The sequence below is a fragment of the Heptranchias perlo genome, chromosome 6 (genome assembly GCF_035084215.1).
Source record: "Heptranchias perlo isolate sHepPer1 chromosome 6, sHepPer1.hap1, whole genome shotgun sequence".
Taxonomy (NCBI): domain Eukaryota; kingdom Metazoa; phylum Chordata; class Chondrichthyes; order Hexanchiformes; family Hexanchidae; genus Heptranchias; species Heptranchias perlo.
This window is the reverse complement of record NC_090330.1, coordinates 103590092-103608678: the sequence shown is the minus strand read 5'-3', so window position 1 is coordinate 103608678 and position 18587 is coordinate 103590092. Positions and strand designations below refer to the sequence as shown.

The 18587-nt window shown below is 40.6% G+C and overlaps 1 protein-coding gene across 1 annotated transcript in view; it reads right to left on the bottom strand.

Moving 5' to 3' along the window:
• LOC137322595 (kelch-like protein 1) overlaps window positions 1-18587 on the bottom strand; it is a 279032-nt gene that overhangs the window by 100390 nt on the left and 160055 nt on the right. Inside the window, exon 4 of the mRNA XM_067985502.1 lies at window positions 15561-15757. Within this exon, the coding sequence (XP_067841603.1) occupies window positions 15561-15757 (197 nt within the window). The remainder of the gene's footprint in view (window positions 1-15560; window positions 15758-18587) is intronic.

Genomic DNA, 18587 nt, shown 5'->3' with positions numbered 1-18587 from the left:
TTTTGTATTCTGAACAAATGCACTCTGTTGAACTCTTAAGATGAAAGATGGAACAATGAATTCTAAAACAAAGGAACTATGAAAATAGAAATGAAGTTGCAGTGGCAAAGGCCTGGGACAAATTCACAAGTAGTAAAACGTGATTTCTTGCCAGTACAAGTACATCAGCTGAATATGGAATATATGCTAAAAGGTTTTTCATTATTCTCAATGGAAATTCATTACTTTTAATTGCTTTGTGAATTAATAGAGGTAAATGTACAGAAAAAAATCAAAAGACCCCATATTAAATGATATAATCTGGCTCACAAACTCCCCTGTGATTTTTAAAAGTTTAATATATTCAATAGAATGCTGAATTTGCAAGGAACAGTGAGTCATGAAAATCACAAGTCGTTTACTCACCTATCTGGTGGCAGTGACTATCAAGTTGTGAGCATTTGGACTATATCAAGGGCCTTCTAATTGAGCTGCAAACCATTCATTTTCTTGCAGTAGTTAGTCCATTTCTTTCAGTAGCTGTTTTATTAATGTCAAAAGAGTGGGATGTTGCACCTTGGGAGCAATTACGCTGCTGTCGAGAATTAAACAGAGTTCCAGGGAAAAAAAACGGATTTGGTTTTATAGCTTGGGGCAAGATTAGGGCTCTGTTCAAATCCATCAGTGCATCTGAAATGTGCATTATTTATGTTGCACACACTTATAGAAATATAAACACGCTAAAGGCCATATTTTCCTGTGTTTGCTAATTTTAATGGGGAAGTAGATGTGCATGAACAACGGATATTTAGCATTGTTCTGGGAAATGTTCCCATCTAAAACGGATTTACAAAACTTAATGAAAAGCCATTTAAAGAGTCCCAACGTAACTTGTTAAAGCCTTATTAAAGTCTAACGATGAAAAGTATGGGCAAAATTTCACAAGGTGGGAGATAATCAGAAAACTATAATTTAATTCTAAATCATATCTGGAGTTACTGATTTGAAGGAAGGCAAAGATTTCAAAATATCTGTGCAGTGGTGACAGAAGTGAATAGCACAGAGGAGTTTTGTGCCAAACTATGGATATCTAGTGGCTATAATCAGGTATCTCAAAGCAGCATCAGGAGTGGGAGGAGTGAGCAGCGTGGGAGTACAAATGCATTGGAGGTATATGACTCACAGTAGCAACTGCCATGGCAGTATCTTCACTCAATTAGTCCAATGCTTTCTTGACCGGCCTATCATCGTCTGCAAATTTCAGCTCATCCAAAACTCTGCTGCCTAGATCCTATCCTATGCCAAGTCCTGCTCGCCCATAACACATGTCCTCATTAGCCTACATTGGTTCCTGATCCCCCAACATCTCAAATTTAACAAATTCTTATTGTTGTATATCCCTCCACGGCCTCGCTGTCCCCTTCTAACTTCCTCCAGTAGTACAACCACCCCATGCTCTCCGAACTTCTGACCTGGTCTCTTGACAATAGCCCCTCTGTTTACCCCAGTATTGGCATCAATGTCTTCAGCTGTCTAGACCAAACTCTCTGGAATCTCCTTCCTAAACCCCTTCACCTATATTTTGTTTTTTTCTTCCAATAACAAAGTCACATTCAACAAAATTCTATATTTCAAATTATATGTTTCCAGCATTTTGTTAGTGGTCAGAAACAAATATTAAATAAAGGACATGGATCCCATTTTTTGACAAAATGGAACATTGGTCTAGATTATGTGCTTAAGTCCTGGGATGGGTCTTGAAGCCATTACCTTCGAATTCAGAGTCAAGAGTCCTACTAGGCTAAAATAATATTTTGATGCCATTTGGTAAATAGCAGTCCTGTCATTACGGCTTCTTTGCTGGTATAACATTAGTTCACGAATTTTGATGTAGCTTTAAGACTGTGCTAAATTATGTATGCCTGGGGACTAAACCCACCAAGTGAACCCATTATTGTGAGGATGCATGCCAATCTCAGCATTTTAAGGGGACTATCAATCTTTCAAGCCTTGTTCATGTTTCACAAAAATAAAAGATGTTTTTATTCCCACTGGGATTAGATGTCGCCAGTCTCAACAAATTGCTTTGCATATCCATTTATTTGATGAAATGACGTTGGCAATTTAGTAACATCCCCAACATTTTGTCATAATATTTGCAACTGTTAAGAACTGAATAAAACATATCTGCCAGTCTTATATTGGCCCTCAACTGATGGCACGATGGCTTTCTATAATGACCTTTCACCTCAGGAATCTGGTCTTGACTCCAGCTCCAAATAACAGGATGAAAATCTCTGCTCACTGCCGGCTGTAAGACTTCTAAGTGAAATGAGATTGGACGATTTGAAGCAAGTTCCTTCTGGCTGTGCGTCCACTGATTAAAACCATCTTTAATTTACCATAAAAGTGCTCCTAAACTGACAATCTCACTCAGAGCGCTATAAGATTGATTAATATGAAAAATGGAAAGATTCACACTGGTGCAGTAGGAAATGCTCTCCTCAGACTGGGATCAAAGCAAATTGTCTGGCCATTATAAAAGGCCCTTTATCATGCATCTGGCCCATACTATATTTCAGCTGGAATTCCTAATGTTGCCCTTGGGTCAAAATCAGAGCAGGTTCTATTTCCCAGGATTAGCACTGGTCCTGCGGTGAGCGCAAAATTTTAAAATTAAAACTATAACGGCACCGTTATTCATCGGAGGTGTAAGTTGAGAAAAGAACAAGTTTATCATTCTATGCCAAAGTAAATTAGAACAATTAATAATACTCGAAGCAAGTCTTCATTTTGATTTGTCATTAACTGTTACTGGGCCTTTCCCCAAGTGTTACTGGAGATTGAGAAAAATGAAATTGTAGCAAACATGAAAAAGGGATAGCTCTTAGTAACAATAGAATGTGGGGACATTGGGGATAAATCAGCAGTCCCTTTTACATCACCCCCGATTTTCAATCCTGTTGCCCGTTTTGTATCTTTGCTAAAGATCAATTTCACCTCCCGTGAAAGTTTCATTTTGTTTTTGGAAGACCTCTCCTTTTGTCATTACAGTCGATGTGGGGGAAGCATCTGGTGCATGTTATTCTTCACCTATCACATAAAATGGTTCAATTATGTTACCACAAGGCAAAGCAGAAAAAATATTCCTTTTGTGAACTGATACCAGACAAAAAAGTATTCTTTCATCAAGGGTACAAATGAATGAGAGATTGACCAAAGATATTTAGCATATGGCATATGAAACCCCCAAAATACTGCAAACATCAGATGGAATGTAGTGTAGCCTGTAAGATATAAGTAGGCATCGCATAAAATTGTAATAAAAAATGTACTGCAGAATTCTATTTGATGTTATTAAAAAAGCTGAAGTCCTTGGGATCTCAGCTGAAACATTTAGCTTTCATATTCAAATGCTAAGTGACTTTCTGTGCATTTTATTAAATTTCATATTTCCAGCATTCATGTTACTTTTCTTTTTATTGCTGTAAGATTTAAATTTTGCACCACACAAACTATAGCAGTTGCTCAAACAGAATCTATAAAAGAATTTAATATGAGCATTTTTGAGCATGGAATCCTATAGGACGTGAGAATAAGGTGCTGCTTCAATTTTAGTCTGCACCACGCTTGAGGAGATTTTACATATAATGCAGCCTCATTAAATATTAATTGCTCCAGATTCATACAGCACTGTGGTAAAACTTTTTGGTTTAATATGTGAACTAGACAAGGAAATGAGCAGCCTCTGAAGTGTGAAAAAAGTGAACATATTAAGAACTTAGTGGTACAAGTGTCATTACCAGTTGACATCCCTAGCCTATGCTCATTAGGAGTTTCATTAACATGGTTTAATTCCAGATGCTCATGTGGTTTAAATCTAGGGTTGTTAATTGGATATTGACACCTGTACTTCCTCTGTATTCAAATTTAAAACAGCAGTAACATTGACAGTCATCAGAAAAAAATTGCAAATATAGGAAACTTCGAATTATGAGGAGAAATGTATTATTGCCTCCTCCAGCTTACTCCGCTTATCGCTCCTGTCCTGAAATGCAGTTCTTTTTATACAAGTGGCCATCTTTCAGTGAGGCCCTGGACAGTGAGATTTATGGAGGGGGTGAGGAACTCACAGAGACATCACAGCCAACTTAATCCTAACCTCATCTGGCATTTGCACACATGTAAAATAAAGAAATAGCTTGCATTAATACAGTGCCTCTTACGACCTCAAGATGTCCCAAAGCGCTTTACAGCCAATGAAGCACTTTCTGAAGTGTAGTCACTGTTGTGATGTAGGAAATGCGGCAGCCAATTTGCACACAGCAAGATCCCACAAACAGCAATGATCAAATAGTAGGGGGAAAAAATTCGATAGGGGCCGTTTTTGGGCGTAGGTAGCGTGATGTGCTATTACCCCGTGCCCAATGGCCCCTGCGCAGGCAGGACGCAAGTTTCGACCCACCCCAGCACTCACCTGCAATCAGCCTTCCTTTCCAGGCCTTGCACGTGGAATCAATGCAATTCGCACTTTCCACCACCAGAGGGAGCTCAATCTCTTAAAGGGAGGATGTTTCTTAGAAATCTCTTAAAGGTAGCTGGTACCTGTCATTTGCTGCACGCAGTCTGAACGGAGATCAGACATTGCACACGTAAAACACAGATGTAGATCCCATCCCTATGTTTACACACTGATAAGTAATGTTAATACATCGAATAAAGGTTGCGCACTACTGAATCCCACATCCTCCAATCTGTACGCCAGACCTCACCAGTCTGCCGATCTGAGTTTGTACCAGGCCTGCAAGACTGCATGCACCAAGGTTCTCTGCTAATGCACTAGAGACCTTGGGTGCAAGAGGTGGACAGAAGAAGGGACATCCTATATCCACGGGGGGGGGGCAAGACATATACTCAAAAGGCAGTGGGAGGCAGCGGGGGATGAAGTCGATGCCAGGCGCACAGCATCCTGAACATGGATGCAGTGCAGGAATAAGTTCAATGCTTTGACATGAGTGATCAAGGTGACTGAGGTCAACTGTCAAGTGGTGTCTCCTACCACACACTACACCCCCACATCACCCACATACCAATAAACTCTTTCCATCTGTACTCAACTCTTCCAACCAGATGCTTCCTCTCACCCTTACACATTACCACTGTTTCAAGCCGCCCACCCACAACTCACAGGCCACACTCACTGGCAACTATTCAACCATGACATGCACATCACCCAAACACACGTCCTGCTTTCTTGCAGGAGAATGTGGTGCATATCAAGAGGCAGCAAGTGGCCCTGGCATTTAGCCCTTTGAGCCTGTTCCACCATTCAATGAGATCATGGTGGACTTGTGACCTAACTCCTTATGCCCGCCTATGCCCCATATCCCTTAATACCCTTGGTTCACAGGAATCTATCAATCTCAGATTTAACTTTCACAAGTGAGCTAGCATGAACTGCCATCTGCAGAACAGCGTTCCAAATGTCTCCCAGCCTGTGCGTGTAGAAGCATTTCCTAACTTCACTCCTGCACGTCCTGCCTCTAAATGTCAGGCCTCTAAATGTCCTAGTGTTGAAGTCTAGGAGACCTCCAAAAACAGTTACAAATGTCTCAGCAGCCAGAAGCAATAATCCAGCCACTAACCTGTAAATCCTGCCTGGTCCCTTTAAATAGCACTGGTGGGGGGTCCTGCAGCCACTCTAAGACACGTTCAGATAGTCGGGGTTAAGACCGTGCGTTGAATTGAGCGTTAGACACCATTTTGGGACTTATCACTTTAAATCAATGTTGCACACTGATTGAAGCCATTTTCTCCCTACTTTACATGCTTCCAGCGTTTGTTATCTGCGCCTGCGCAAACTCCTATACCAAGATGGCGTCTGGCGCACATCTTGCTGGAAATGTGCGTGCGCATCCAAGACGCCATCTTGGATGTTGGCGAGGCCGTGTAGCGCCAAAACAATGGGCACCACGCGGCCCAATTTAGCGCCCAATCTGTTTTTCGGAGTTGGTTAATGGATAAATATTGGCCAGAACACCAGGAAGAACTCTTCGAAATAGTGCCATGAAGATCTTCTACATCCACCTGTCGCCTCCAAAAGACGGCACCTCTGACAGTGCAGCACTCCCTCAGCACTGCACTGCAGTGTACATTCAGAACAGATTGCCGGCTATCAAACGTGGGATTTTCTCTCACTTGCTTGAGGATGCCAAGGTCAACTGTAATATCCCTGCTGCTACGATAGATTTTTCTTTTAAAGGATGACACTAGTATCACGCCACAGTGAGGCTTGTAATAATAACACCATGGCTTTATATGATGTTGATATAGCTATATTGAGATTGTACATACATAGCCTATAGTTAAGCTGGGCCTATAATGTGGCAATGAAAGTATTCAAATCATACCAATTTAAAATGTTTATGTTCCTAATTTATATGCTGTGCACATAAGAACTAGGTATTGGATAAGTATTAACACTGACTTATTTTGATTACTTTATTTACTTGACGAAGACAAATTTCAAAGTGGATGATTTGATGACAGCCATTATTTAATTTGGAAAGATCATTATGAGTCTCTGTCATCAAACGATGATGACAAGCAGCCTTGTTACTGTTAGCTGAAAAGGAGGAAATTAGGAATCCGGTGGTATTTTAATATTTATTTTTTATTCTCAATAGAGAGTGTGATGGCCATTAAAGGTGATTAAAGATCATTATCGCTGGGAGAAGGATGGTGGAGCTGAGAGAAAGGCGAGTGAGACTACGATTGGGGCCCTCAACAAAAAGATAGAGAGTAATTTTGATATGGTTTCTATAATAGCTACGTGGTGTAGACTGGTGCGTATCTGGCTACTGGTCTAGAAAATTTCATTGCGTTCAAGCATACCATTCTAACTCTCCCCTCCCCCAGGCCTTTCCTCCCATTAGGCAAACACACCTAGCTATTTCTCAGAAAACCTTTTCCGTTTATCAGGTATACCTGCTGCCTATCCAGAAAACTCACCTAATTAATTGTCATATCAAATTAAAATGGTATTCCACATTGCCAGTACGACCACACTAATGCAAATCCATTGCTGCAAATAATGACAAACCCTAGAAGTTCCAATGGCTTTTAAAGTTAATCAATGACAGTGTATACAAAATGTTACTCGGACAACTATAAAATCAGCCGCACCTTGGGAGCTGAATTAGTTTTTATTGTCTCTTATTCTGCTGCCATTTCACACATATAAGGTGTGTTGATGGTGACTCAAGTAAATGAATGCAAGACACGAAGGAGGAGACAAACAGAAGAGAATGTTTGAGATATCCATTCTGTTTCAAAAGAAAAGCCTCTAAGGGTTAAAGGGTTAACGTACTCACCAACTGTTAGATTTAACTTCAGTAACGTATGATCTGTTGCGTGCGGAGAGATTTGTAACAATGAGCAGATGTGGACCACGCAGCGTCCTCATAATTTTTATTGTTCGTAGTCATGGTTACCTCAAACAAGCAACCAGAAAAAACTAATGATGTGCTGTAGGGCAACATCTGTGTGTTGGCATCTCTGTTTAAAACAGTGATCTTTCCAAATGTTAAGGCAAATCATTCCTAACATACGTTCAAACATTCAGCCCCTTTTTTTTTCCAAATGGTTTATCTTAATGACACAGATATAGCTCAATCCTTTGGGATTACAGGCTCATATCAGCATAACTCAGCTGGTGGTAATGTATGCAATATTAGGCTTATCTAAAACCTAATATTTTCTGGTTGAGATAACAACAATGTTAAGTGAAATTTCAACTGCTGTAGAAATATGAACAATTAAAAAAATAAATCTTCAATACAATTAGAACATTCCCTGTTTTATCTTTGCTGAAGAAGAGCATGCATTTTAGTGGACAGAGATTGTTAGGAAAACCTGACAGTGCATGTGCGACACACAGGGACTTCTGGTTACCTCTACCTTGTAAATCTCAAAGAGAGATGATTTGTGACTTTCTGCTGAGCTTAGGTCAGTTTTACCTTAAAATCCCATATTCAAATACTGTGAAGGTAGACAACAGTGATTGCGATTCTAGTACGTTTTATTTTAAAGGCATAGTTCAAAACAGACAATTTATTAAACCCACATGAAAAAAGAAAAGAACTTACATTTATATGATACCTTATCGTGTCCTCAGACCATCTCAAAGCACTTTCCAACCAATTAATTATTTTTTGAATTAAGAATTCTTAGTCACAGTCACAGCAGCCAAACTGCACACAAGGTCTCACAAATAGCAAATGAATGACCAGTTACTCATTTTTAGTGTTGTTAGTTGAGGGAAGAAATGTTGACCAGGACAATGGGAGAACTCCCTGCTCTTTATGGAATAGTGGCATGGGATCACTAGTGCCAGGTACACAAGGCCTAAATTTAAAATCTCATCCAAAAGACAGCATATCCAGCAATGCAACACTCTTTCAGTACCATACTGAAGTGTCTGCCTAGATTGTGTGTTTGTCTATCGTGGGGTTTGGACTTACAACCTTTTGAGCCAGAGGCAAGAGAAAACCAACTGAACCAAGCTGACACTGTAGCTCTAACTTCCCTCATGGTGTAGGGGCATTGTATATCTGAAGCTTCCTTACCACCCTCTAACTGCACTAGGCCTCGGAACAGAATTCTGTAGTAACATTTAATGTTATGTTACCATTGCTTTCAATTATATGACTTGCATAATATATCACGTTACTTTAGGAAGAAATTCATTATACGCACATACGAATTAAGAGCAGGAGTTGGCCATTCGGCCCCTCGAGTCTGCTCTGCCATTTGATATGATCATGGCTGTTCTGATTGCAACCTCAACCCTACTTCTCGTCTACCTACTATAACCCTTGGACTTTCTTGTTAATCAGGAATCTATCTAACTCAGCCTTAAAAATATTCAATGACCCTGCCTCCACCGCTCTCTGGGAAAGGGAGTTCCATAGACTCACGAACCTGAGAGAGAAAGAAATTCTCCTCATCTTCATCTTAAATGGGAGACCCTTTATTTTTAAACTGTGGCCCCTAGTTCTAGCCTCTCCCACTAGGGGAAACATCCTCTCAGCAGTTACCCCTTCAAATCCCCTCAGGATCTTATCTATTTCAATAAGATCATCTCTCATTCTTTTAAACTCCAGTGTATACAGGCCCAACTTGTCCAACCTTTCCTCATAAGATAACCCCCTCATCCCATGAATCAGTCGAGTGAACCTTCTCTGAACCGCCTCCAAAGCAATTATGTCCTTTCTTAAATAAGGAGACCAAAACTACACACAGTATTCTAGATGTGGTCTCGCCAATACCCTGTACAACTGTAGCAAAACATCTCTACATTTATATTCCATTCCCCTTGCAACATTCCATCTGCCTTCCTAATCACTTGCTGTACCTGCATACTAACTTTTTGTGATTCATGTACTAGGATACCCAGATCCCTCTGCACCTCAGAATTCTGCAATCTCTCTCCATTTAAATAATATACTGCTTTTCTATTCCTCCTGCCAAAGCGGACAAGTTCACATTTCCCACATTATACTCCATCTGCCAAATTTTTGCCCACTCACTTAACCTATCTATATCCCTTTGTAGACTCCTTATGTCCTCTTCACAACTTACTTTCCTACCTACCTTTGTGTCATTATCTGAAGATTTTTTTACATGAAAGATGCTATATAAATGCAAATATTATTATTTTACAATAATACCACTGACAGCCATTTTAAGCTTTGCAGTAGTTAACAATGGTGCGTGCATGTATAGCTGGAAATAAAGGTTTGTGTTAGGTGAATTGTCGGCACAACACATTGACATGTTTGTCCAGCATAGGGTGCTCATACCAGCTGTTCAAGCATAACAAAGAACTCCTTTTGCATTTGGATCAACGTATTGGTTGTCAATTGCCTTCATCGCCAATAAATATAGTCACCGTTGTAATACATGGAATTAAAGTAGCCAATTTGCACACAGCAAGGTCCCACAAACAGCAATGACATAAATGACCAGATAATCTGTTTTAGTGATGTTGGTTGAGGGATAACTATTGGACAGGACACCAAGATAACTCCTCTGCTCTTCTTTGAATAGTACCATGGGTTCGGTTTAACAAACTTATTGGAAAGACGGCACCTCCGACAGTACAGCACTCCCTCAGTACTGCACTTAAGTGTCAGCCTAACTTGTGTGCTCAAGTCTCTGGTGTCGGGCTTGAATCCACAACCTTCGGACTCAGAGGCGAGAGTGCTACCACTGAGCCATGGCAGATATTAAATATTCACGGTTTTTGCCAATTTTCCGGGATTTACTGCAGCTCTTCTGCAAAGTCACAGCGAATGTGCGGGAGAACCCCTTGCATAAATTCACCCCCTGAAAGTTATGAACTGTTCTACTTTTGACCCCCATTGCTACTCTAATGGACTTTAGAAGGCGCAATAGGAGGAAAACCATTTTTGTAAGTGCTACCTTGACAAAGTTGATTGGCAATTGACAGGATAGCCTAGATAGTATACATAGTTTGCAAACTCTATTTTTTTTTTACAAGAGATGCTTTCTCTTTCTTTCTAGTTCTCCAGCTTTCACTAGGTAGTGAGAATATGTAAAATTATCACCAACTTCGGTGATACATAATATCTGTAACAAGCAATCTGCCTGCCAGTAGCCTATCTTTTATCATGTGTGTAAAACAGAAGTAATTATTTGTTTCTACTTCAGCTGTTTGCAGAATGGAGCCTGCTGAAACAGGTTTAATCATCATGCAGAACTTGAGTATAATTTTTCCATAGCAAGCAGACTCTGGCCTGACCAGCAACTTGTTTTCTATTTGTTAGTGAACTGTTTTGGTTTTATACAACTGTGTCTAGCACTTGATCCCAATTTGAACCAAGAGAGTCAGGCTGGGAGGTTGAGAAGAAATTAACTACACATCAATCAATAACAAAATGCCTTCAATGTGGATTTTTTTTTTAATATAACATATATCAGATCAGCCAAAGTCAGGTCTATTCAAATTTAAATATGTATCCTGAACTCAACTCTAAAAACTTATGTACTAGATCAATGAGTAAAGTATAGGCAGAACAAAACTGCAGGAAAAAGTGCTTATTTTGTGATTTTTTTTTACCACATTTTCAGTCTGCATGAACCTACATGAAGGTGCAATTGTACATTGTAACACCTCACTGACCCTTGTATTTTTCTATTTCCTAGGGCTGATGTATTCTGTACGCATTGACATAGGATACCACTCATGTAGAATACTAAGTAACAAAACCACAGTCAGAAATCCCAGTCAGATGTAACAGCACAAACCTGACAGCATAACTTGCTGTAGAGCCATGTTCACTTCTTGGTTCACATATGTGGATTTCTTGCGTCTTTATTTCTGTCTCCTGCGACCTGAGGGTTTTCTGTGTAGATTAAGGTCAAACACGCGATGCGTCTGCCAACTTTTAGAATAGATGCCGTGACCTCTGTGCTTTCAGAAGTTCTGCAACGTGCTCTGAGCATGAGGTGGGCACAGAACTAATTGGCATAAATCAGAGTGTTCATCAAGTACCCCAATATGGCTGAATTTGGATAATTGAGGCTTGGGAAAAATGGTGGCGCCTACCTCTGCATACTTTCCCCATTTTGCATGGATGTATAAACCAGTTATTTCCTGAACAACTGCCATCTATGGTCACAGAACTGTAGGAAAGTTTAAGCCAGATGAGGCCTTGCATCGTTTGCATGTAGCTGACCTGCTTTCTGGCTTCAACTAAAGACAGAAAATGTGGAATTACACAGCAAGTCTGGAAGCATCTGAAGTAAGAGGAAATGGCAGTCGGCCTTTTGTTAACATTTGTTACTGTTATTTATTTTTTTTATTCATCCTCAACATTTGGGCATCACTGGCAAGGCCAGCATTTATTGGTATTGGGGACCTTCTTCTTGAACCATTGCAATCTCAGTGGTTGAGTGGTTTGCTAGTTCACTTAACAGGGCAGTAAAGAGTCACTTTGGTGCAGGACTGGAGTCACATTTAGACCAGACCGGGTAAGGACGGCAGGTTTCCTTCTCTAAAGGATATTAGTGAACCAGTTGGGATTTTTCAAACTGCCAGGGTATGTTTTGAATTCACATTCTCTGGATTAATAGACCAGGCCTCTGGGTTACTAGCCCAGTAACATAATCACTATACTACCGTACCCCTGGGCAAATTTATTTAGTGAAAGTTGCTTGTCCATCTTTTGCTAAATAAATTTGCTTAATAGTTTGAACCTAAAAGGAGTTTTAAAGCTGTAACGCTCTACCATATGTTTCAGATAGGAGAGAGCCAATGGAGGTATAAATTAATTCCAGTAGCTAAAATAAATAATTAATGAAAAGTTTGTTTTGCATGTTATCCAGGCCACATTACTGAAAGCTCACTCATCCAGATATCAAGGCTAGTGAAGATGCCCTGGATTTATAGGGCTTGATCTAAAATACATAGAATGGCAAATCTGAAGTAAGAGTAGGAAAGACCCAACACAGAACACAAACTTTAAAAGTCTTCATCAGAGGCGTCAACTGCAGTCTCTTTTTGGCTGTTGCCACCCTGAGAGAGGATTATGTTTATGTGCATTTTTCAGAATGATACCGGGGCTAAAAGGGTTAAATTATGAGATCAGGCTACATAGACTAGGCTTGTATTCCCTTGAGTACAGATGATTAAGGGGTGATCTAATTGAGGTGTTTAAGATGATTAAAGAAATTGATAGGGTAGGATAGAGAGAAACTATTTCTTCTGGCGGGAGAGTCCAGAGCAAGGGGGCATAACCTAAATATTAGAGCTAGGTCGTTCAGGGGTGATGTTGGGAAGCATTTCTTCACACAAAGGGTAGTGGAAATCTGGAACTCTCTCCCCCAAAAAGCTGTTGAGCCTCGGTGGGGGGCCAATAGAAATTTTCTAAACTGAGATTGATAGATTTTTGTTAGGCAAATGGTATTGAGGGTTGTGGAACCAAGGCGGGTAGATGGAGTTAAGATACAGATCAGCCATGATCTAACTGAATGGCGGAACAGGCTCGAGGGGCTGAATGGCCTTCTCTTGTTCCTATGTTGAGAAAGCAAAAATGCTCTGTGTTGACTCAGCATGATCATGGCTTGCCTATCTGATTATGTATTTCACTTTGCTTATATACGGTGTATGATGGGATGGGAAGGAAATATAGTAAGTGGTAACTATCGTGATGTGTTTCACGTCAGTGTTGCAATTCCTTGCGGCCAACTGCTGTAGCTACTCCAAAACCCTTTCATCAGGACATTGCAGATTCCCACACATTTGATTGCTGTCTCTTTCGCATGCAATGACCATCATTACTTATTCATTTATGCTGATACTTTTATTGCACAAGCCTGTTTATTAGCATACATAATGAGATTCACCAATATTTAGGGTACTAAGTCTCAATACATTTTACAGTATTAATAAATTCAGTAATATCTCTACTGAACAGCTGGGGCATTCTCAATTTCTATTTCATTACATTTTATGGATTGTGCCAGAAATTTCTATATCAATATTTTTGTCACCATGGAAAGCTATTCCAGGCGAGTACAGTGCATTTAAATTATATTTTATTGCTTTTACATTTTTCAATGTACTATATCTTAGAACAGTACAGATGATGTTTTAATGTCCACACACTGGAGGAGATTTATTGATCATCTAAAGAGGTTAAGTTCCATAGTGTTCACATAACCAAACAAACTATTATTTGGTATCGGTCCCTGACGCAGATCGAGACTGATTTTAATAATTTAGCGCTGCCAGCACAATATATGAAGATTCTATGGAAATTTTGGGCACAATGTTCTAACAAAAATGGTCTTACATTGGCCCAAACCTTAGGCACATCCGTGTGAATTTTCCTTTATAAGTTCTGTCCCCCTATTTCGTCTTGCCTGGTAGCACACCCGGTTGGGGGAAATTGGAAAATTGGGTGCAGGAGTAACGCACCATAAAATGGGAAACTGTGATACGGTTGGAAAATTGTTCACAATGGCACATATGTGACACAGTGTCATAATGTGTATATAAAAGTGTTGGAATGTATAATCAGCATGGCAAAATGTCTTTTCCAAAGCATTTAAATGTACAAAGCAGAGCCTGATGAACTAGTCTGGTTGTGTTTATTGTTAAGTGTGATTCCAGCAATGCTTGGATCCGGATAGTAGTGATTGGTAACCAACTTTGTATCTCAGGAAGCTGCATTTGTTTTTTTTAATCCAACTGTGCCCAGCACTCTGTCCAGACTCAGTAACAATTAAAAAGAATGGAATCTGTATTAAGACAGTTGAGTTGTGAGACCATGAGAGATCTCTAATTGCAGACACAGGATGGAGAAAACAATAGCAACAGACCCTCCTTGCCTGAAAAGCCATTTGAATCACAATCATCTAACTGTATCCAAAACAGCTAAAATTGGATTGAATGGGTTGTCGTGTTGAAATTTGTGAAGGAACAAAATAGTTTGCCAAACATTTTTTTTATGCAGTGGTGCTCATAAGCTTTACCAACCCCTACGCTCCTGAAAGCATTGAGTCCTTGCTGGAATATGATTTCAGGGACTCCAGTCACCAGAACCTCAACCTAGGAGCCATCGTTCCAAAAGTGGGATTACTGGATAGCAATCAGGAGCAGGAACCCTGCTGGATTTTCACCTGCCAAATCCAGGGGCACTGAGCCCAATTGTAATCGCCTTACCATTGAGATCAGCTGTGATAAATTAGCATAAATTGAATATCAAATATAGGTCCTTTGTAGCCTGTGTCTTTCAACCACTCAGTGCATAAACTTGCTGAGCTATTGGGGGAAGTAAGATTGCGTTTGTTTAATTCTGGTCCTTCAGGAATGGAAGTCTACATGAAATTCTAAACCAAAATGTCAAACAAATAAAAACCAAATTGCTGGTGTAGCATTATGAATCAGCTGTCAAAATAATCTAAATATCACCGTTTTTTTTTTGAAACAGTTTTAAAAAAATGCCAGAAAATACTCTCATCAGCATCAATCCCCAAAATTTATAGGGGGATTGAAATGTCAAAAGTAGTTTAGCAGCTACATCAAACATATAACAGGGTAAATTTACAAATTTTCACTCCCGGTGTGGAGCTTTGCTTCACTAGCAAAGCATATCATACAATCATACAGCACAGAAGGAGGCCATTCAGCCCAGCATGCTTGTGCTGGCTTTTTGATAGAGCTATCCAAATAATCTCACTCCCCCTACTCTTTCCCCATAGCCCTGCATAGAATCGAGAACTCGGGTACAGTAGACCCCTCCCGCCCCCAAACAAGATTTTCCATCCAACGACCTTGTAAAATTTACCCTTACAATATTTAGCCCAGGAATGCAATCTTCATTGACATTTTGATTTCCATTTAAGTTTCTGGTAGGGGTGGACTGGCCAGCCTTAGCACTGGCTCCATCCATGAGAAAGTCTGTTCACGTAGGCAACAGTATACACGCGGGGGGCAAGGGAGAAGTGATGCAAGAAAGTGATTCGAAATGAAACATCTCTTGTCGCCTTACCATTGTATAGTTGTGAGCCACCTTCATTAATTCAGTGCAGCCCTGAGCATCAGCAAAGGCACGGATACCCAGACAGTTTGATGGATGGAGCAGCTTCATCAGGAAATGGCAACACACTTCCACCACTTGGGAGAGCTGGAGCAGGCAAGCAGCTGCTAACAGATTCTCGATTGTCTCCTCCTTTAACTCAAGGCAGCCTGAAAACAAAATAAATTCCCAAAATATACGGTTATATGTTATAAAGAGGAACATGGCAAACAGAGATTTTCAAGAAGACTGGTATCTTTGTGCAATGTTTGCAATGACACACTTAGTTCTCCGTGCTTCGCAATAATAATGAAACCATTAAAAAACAGATTTGAACAGTTTGTGTGTGTAAATTCTATGCTAAACAGACAAATGACTTTATTCCGAACTGTTTAATAAATCTTTCTACAGCAATCACTGAGGTGTGATACAAATCACTGCATTGTGAAAGTGCCAGCATGCACTCTGACACTGTAATACAAATGATGCACAACTGTTTCCCCTCTCCCAGCCTAGAAATACAAACCTAGGTTTTCGAATCAGAATAATTTTAACACCGCTGTTTATTGAGCGTTTAAAGAACCTCACTCAGAAAACCTAAACGAATATTTTTTTAAGAATGCAAGTCTGTAATTGGTGAGCAAATGTATAATCGCAGCAAAGATTGAACTGATCTTTAAAGATCAAGCTCCACATTTTCAACTTCAGGGTTATGATTTGGGGATGAAGACAGTGCAAGTGATGCAAGTTAAAGGATAGATTTGTTCCTCCAACTCATACCTAAACAAAATGGATATTTTCAAGTCATTTAGAAATGGTTTAGGCACAAATCACAACAACATTTTACATTTCATTGTTCACCCTTGGGATGTGGGTGACACTTGGCAAGACCACAATTATTGCCCATCTCTAGTTGCTCAGACAGCATGAAGAGTTAACCCCATATTTTGGACTGGAGTCACATATAAGTTAGGCAGTAGCAGGTTCTCTTCCCTGAAGGATACTTGGTTTTAACAACGTAACATTCATGGCCATTTATCCCTGATGGCAGCCCACAAATTACCAGATTTATTGAATTCAATTTCACAACTTGCCCTGGGTGGGATTTGAACTCACAACCAATTGGTTGCTAGGCAAGTACCATAACCATTACACTTCAATATCTGCAGTGTCACATGAATTTCGTTTTATAGTTTATTAGGGAATTCTATTAATTCATCTGTGCCGATTCAAATTTTCTTTTTATTTTGGCTTAAACAAAATATAATGGGTGCTAAATTGGGCCACGTAGCGCCCGTTGTTTCAGCCCTACATGGCCTCGCCAGCATCCAAGATGGCGTCTTGGCTGTGCACGCACGTTTCCAGCGTGACGTGCACCGGACGCCATCTTGGTTTAGGAGTTAGCGCACGTGTAAATACCGAATGCTGGAAGCATGTTAAGTAAGGAGAAGATGGATATAATCAGTGTGCAACGCTGATTTAAAGTGATAGACACCATTTTAGGATGCAATGCTCAACGTACAGTATTAACCCCAACCATCTAGACGTGTCTTAGCGTGTCTGGAGAGCCCCCACCAGCACTACTTAAAGGGACCATGCAGGATTTACAGATTAGTGGGCTGGGTTATTCTTCTGGCCGCCGAGACATTTGTAACTGATTTTGGAAGTCTCCTACACATGAATACTAGGACTAGGGGACATAGCCTAACATTTAGAGCCAGGACGTGCAGGAGTGAAGTTAGGAAATGCTTCTACACGCAAAGGGTGGTAGAAGTTTCGAACGCTCTTCTGCAAACGACAGCTGATGCTAACTCAATTGTGAATTCTAAATCTGAGATTGATAGATTTCTGTGAACCAAGTGTATTAAGGGATATGGGGCTAAGGTGGTATATGGAGTTAGGTCACAGGACCCTATGATCTCAGTGAATGATGGAACAGGCTCGAGGGGTTAAATGCCACTGCCACTTGCTGCCTCCTGATATGCGCCACCTTCTCCTGCAAGAAAGTGGGATGTGTGTCTGGGTGATGTGCCTGTCATGGTTGAATAGCTGTCAGTGTGTGTGGCCTGTGAGTTGTGGGTGGGCAGCTTGCAACAGTGGTAATGTGTAAGGGTGAGAGGAAGCATCTGATTGGAAGAGTTAAGTACTGATGGAGTTTGTTGGTATGTGTGTGATGGGGGGGTGTAGTGCGAGGAGCAGTGGATGCGGCTAGTGGTCTAGTTGATAGGAGCCGCCACTTGACAGTTGACCTCGCTCACTTGACCATTCGTGCCAAAGCATTGAACTTCTTCCTGCACTGCAACCATGTTCATGATGCTGTGCGCCTGGCATTGACTTCGTTCCCCACTGCCTCCCACTGCCTTTTGGGTATATGTCTAGAGGGCCTCTTGCTGCCCCCGCTCCTGTGGATATAGGATGTCCCTCCTTCTGTCCACCTCTTGCACCAAGGCCTCTAGTGCATCAGCAAAGAACCTTGGTGCACACTCTCTCGCAGGCCTGGTACAAACTCAGATTGGCACATTGGTGAGGTCTGGCATGCAGATTGGAGGATGTGGGATTTAGTAGTGCACAACCTTTAGTCAATGTTTTAACATAACTCATCAGTTTGGAAACATAACAACGGGAGCTGCATTTGTGTTTTGCCTGTACGATGTCTGATCTCCATTCAGTCAGCAGACTGTTATTTTCAGCAAATAACAGGTACCAGCTACCTTTAAGAGATTTTTTTAAGAGACAGCCTGCCTTTAAGAGTTTGGGGCTCCCGCTGCCAGTGGAAAGTGTGAATTGTATTGAATCCTCTTGTCAACGCTGATTCGGAATGCTGCTTAAAACTAAGTCCTCAGGCCTCACAAAAGTCTCGTCCTGTGGGGGAATAGCGGATCGCGTTACCCCCGCCCAATAATAGGCCCTATCCAATTTTCCTCCCCCCCCCACCCAATATTTTTTAAAAAGCATGAAAATGTTTTGAGTTGCAACAAATACAGGATTCTTTTACATTAA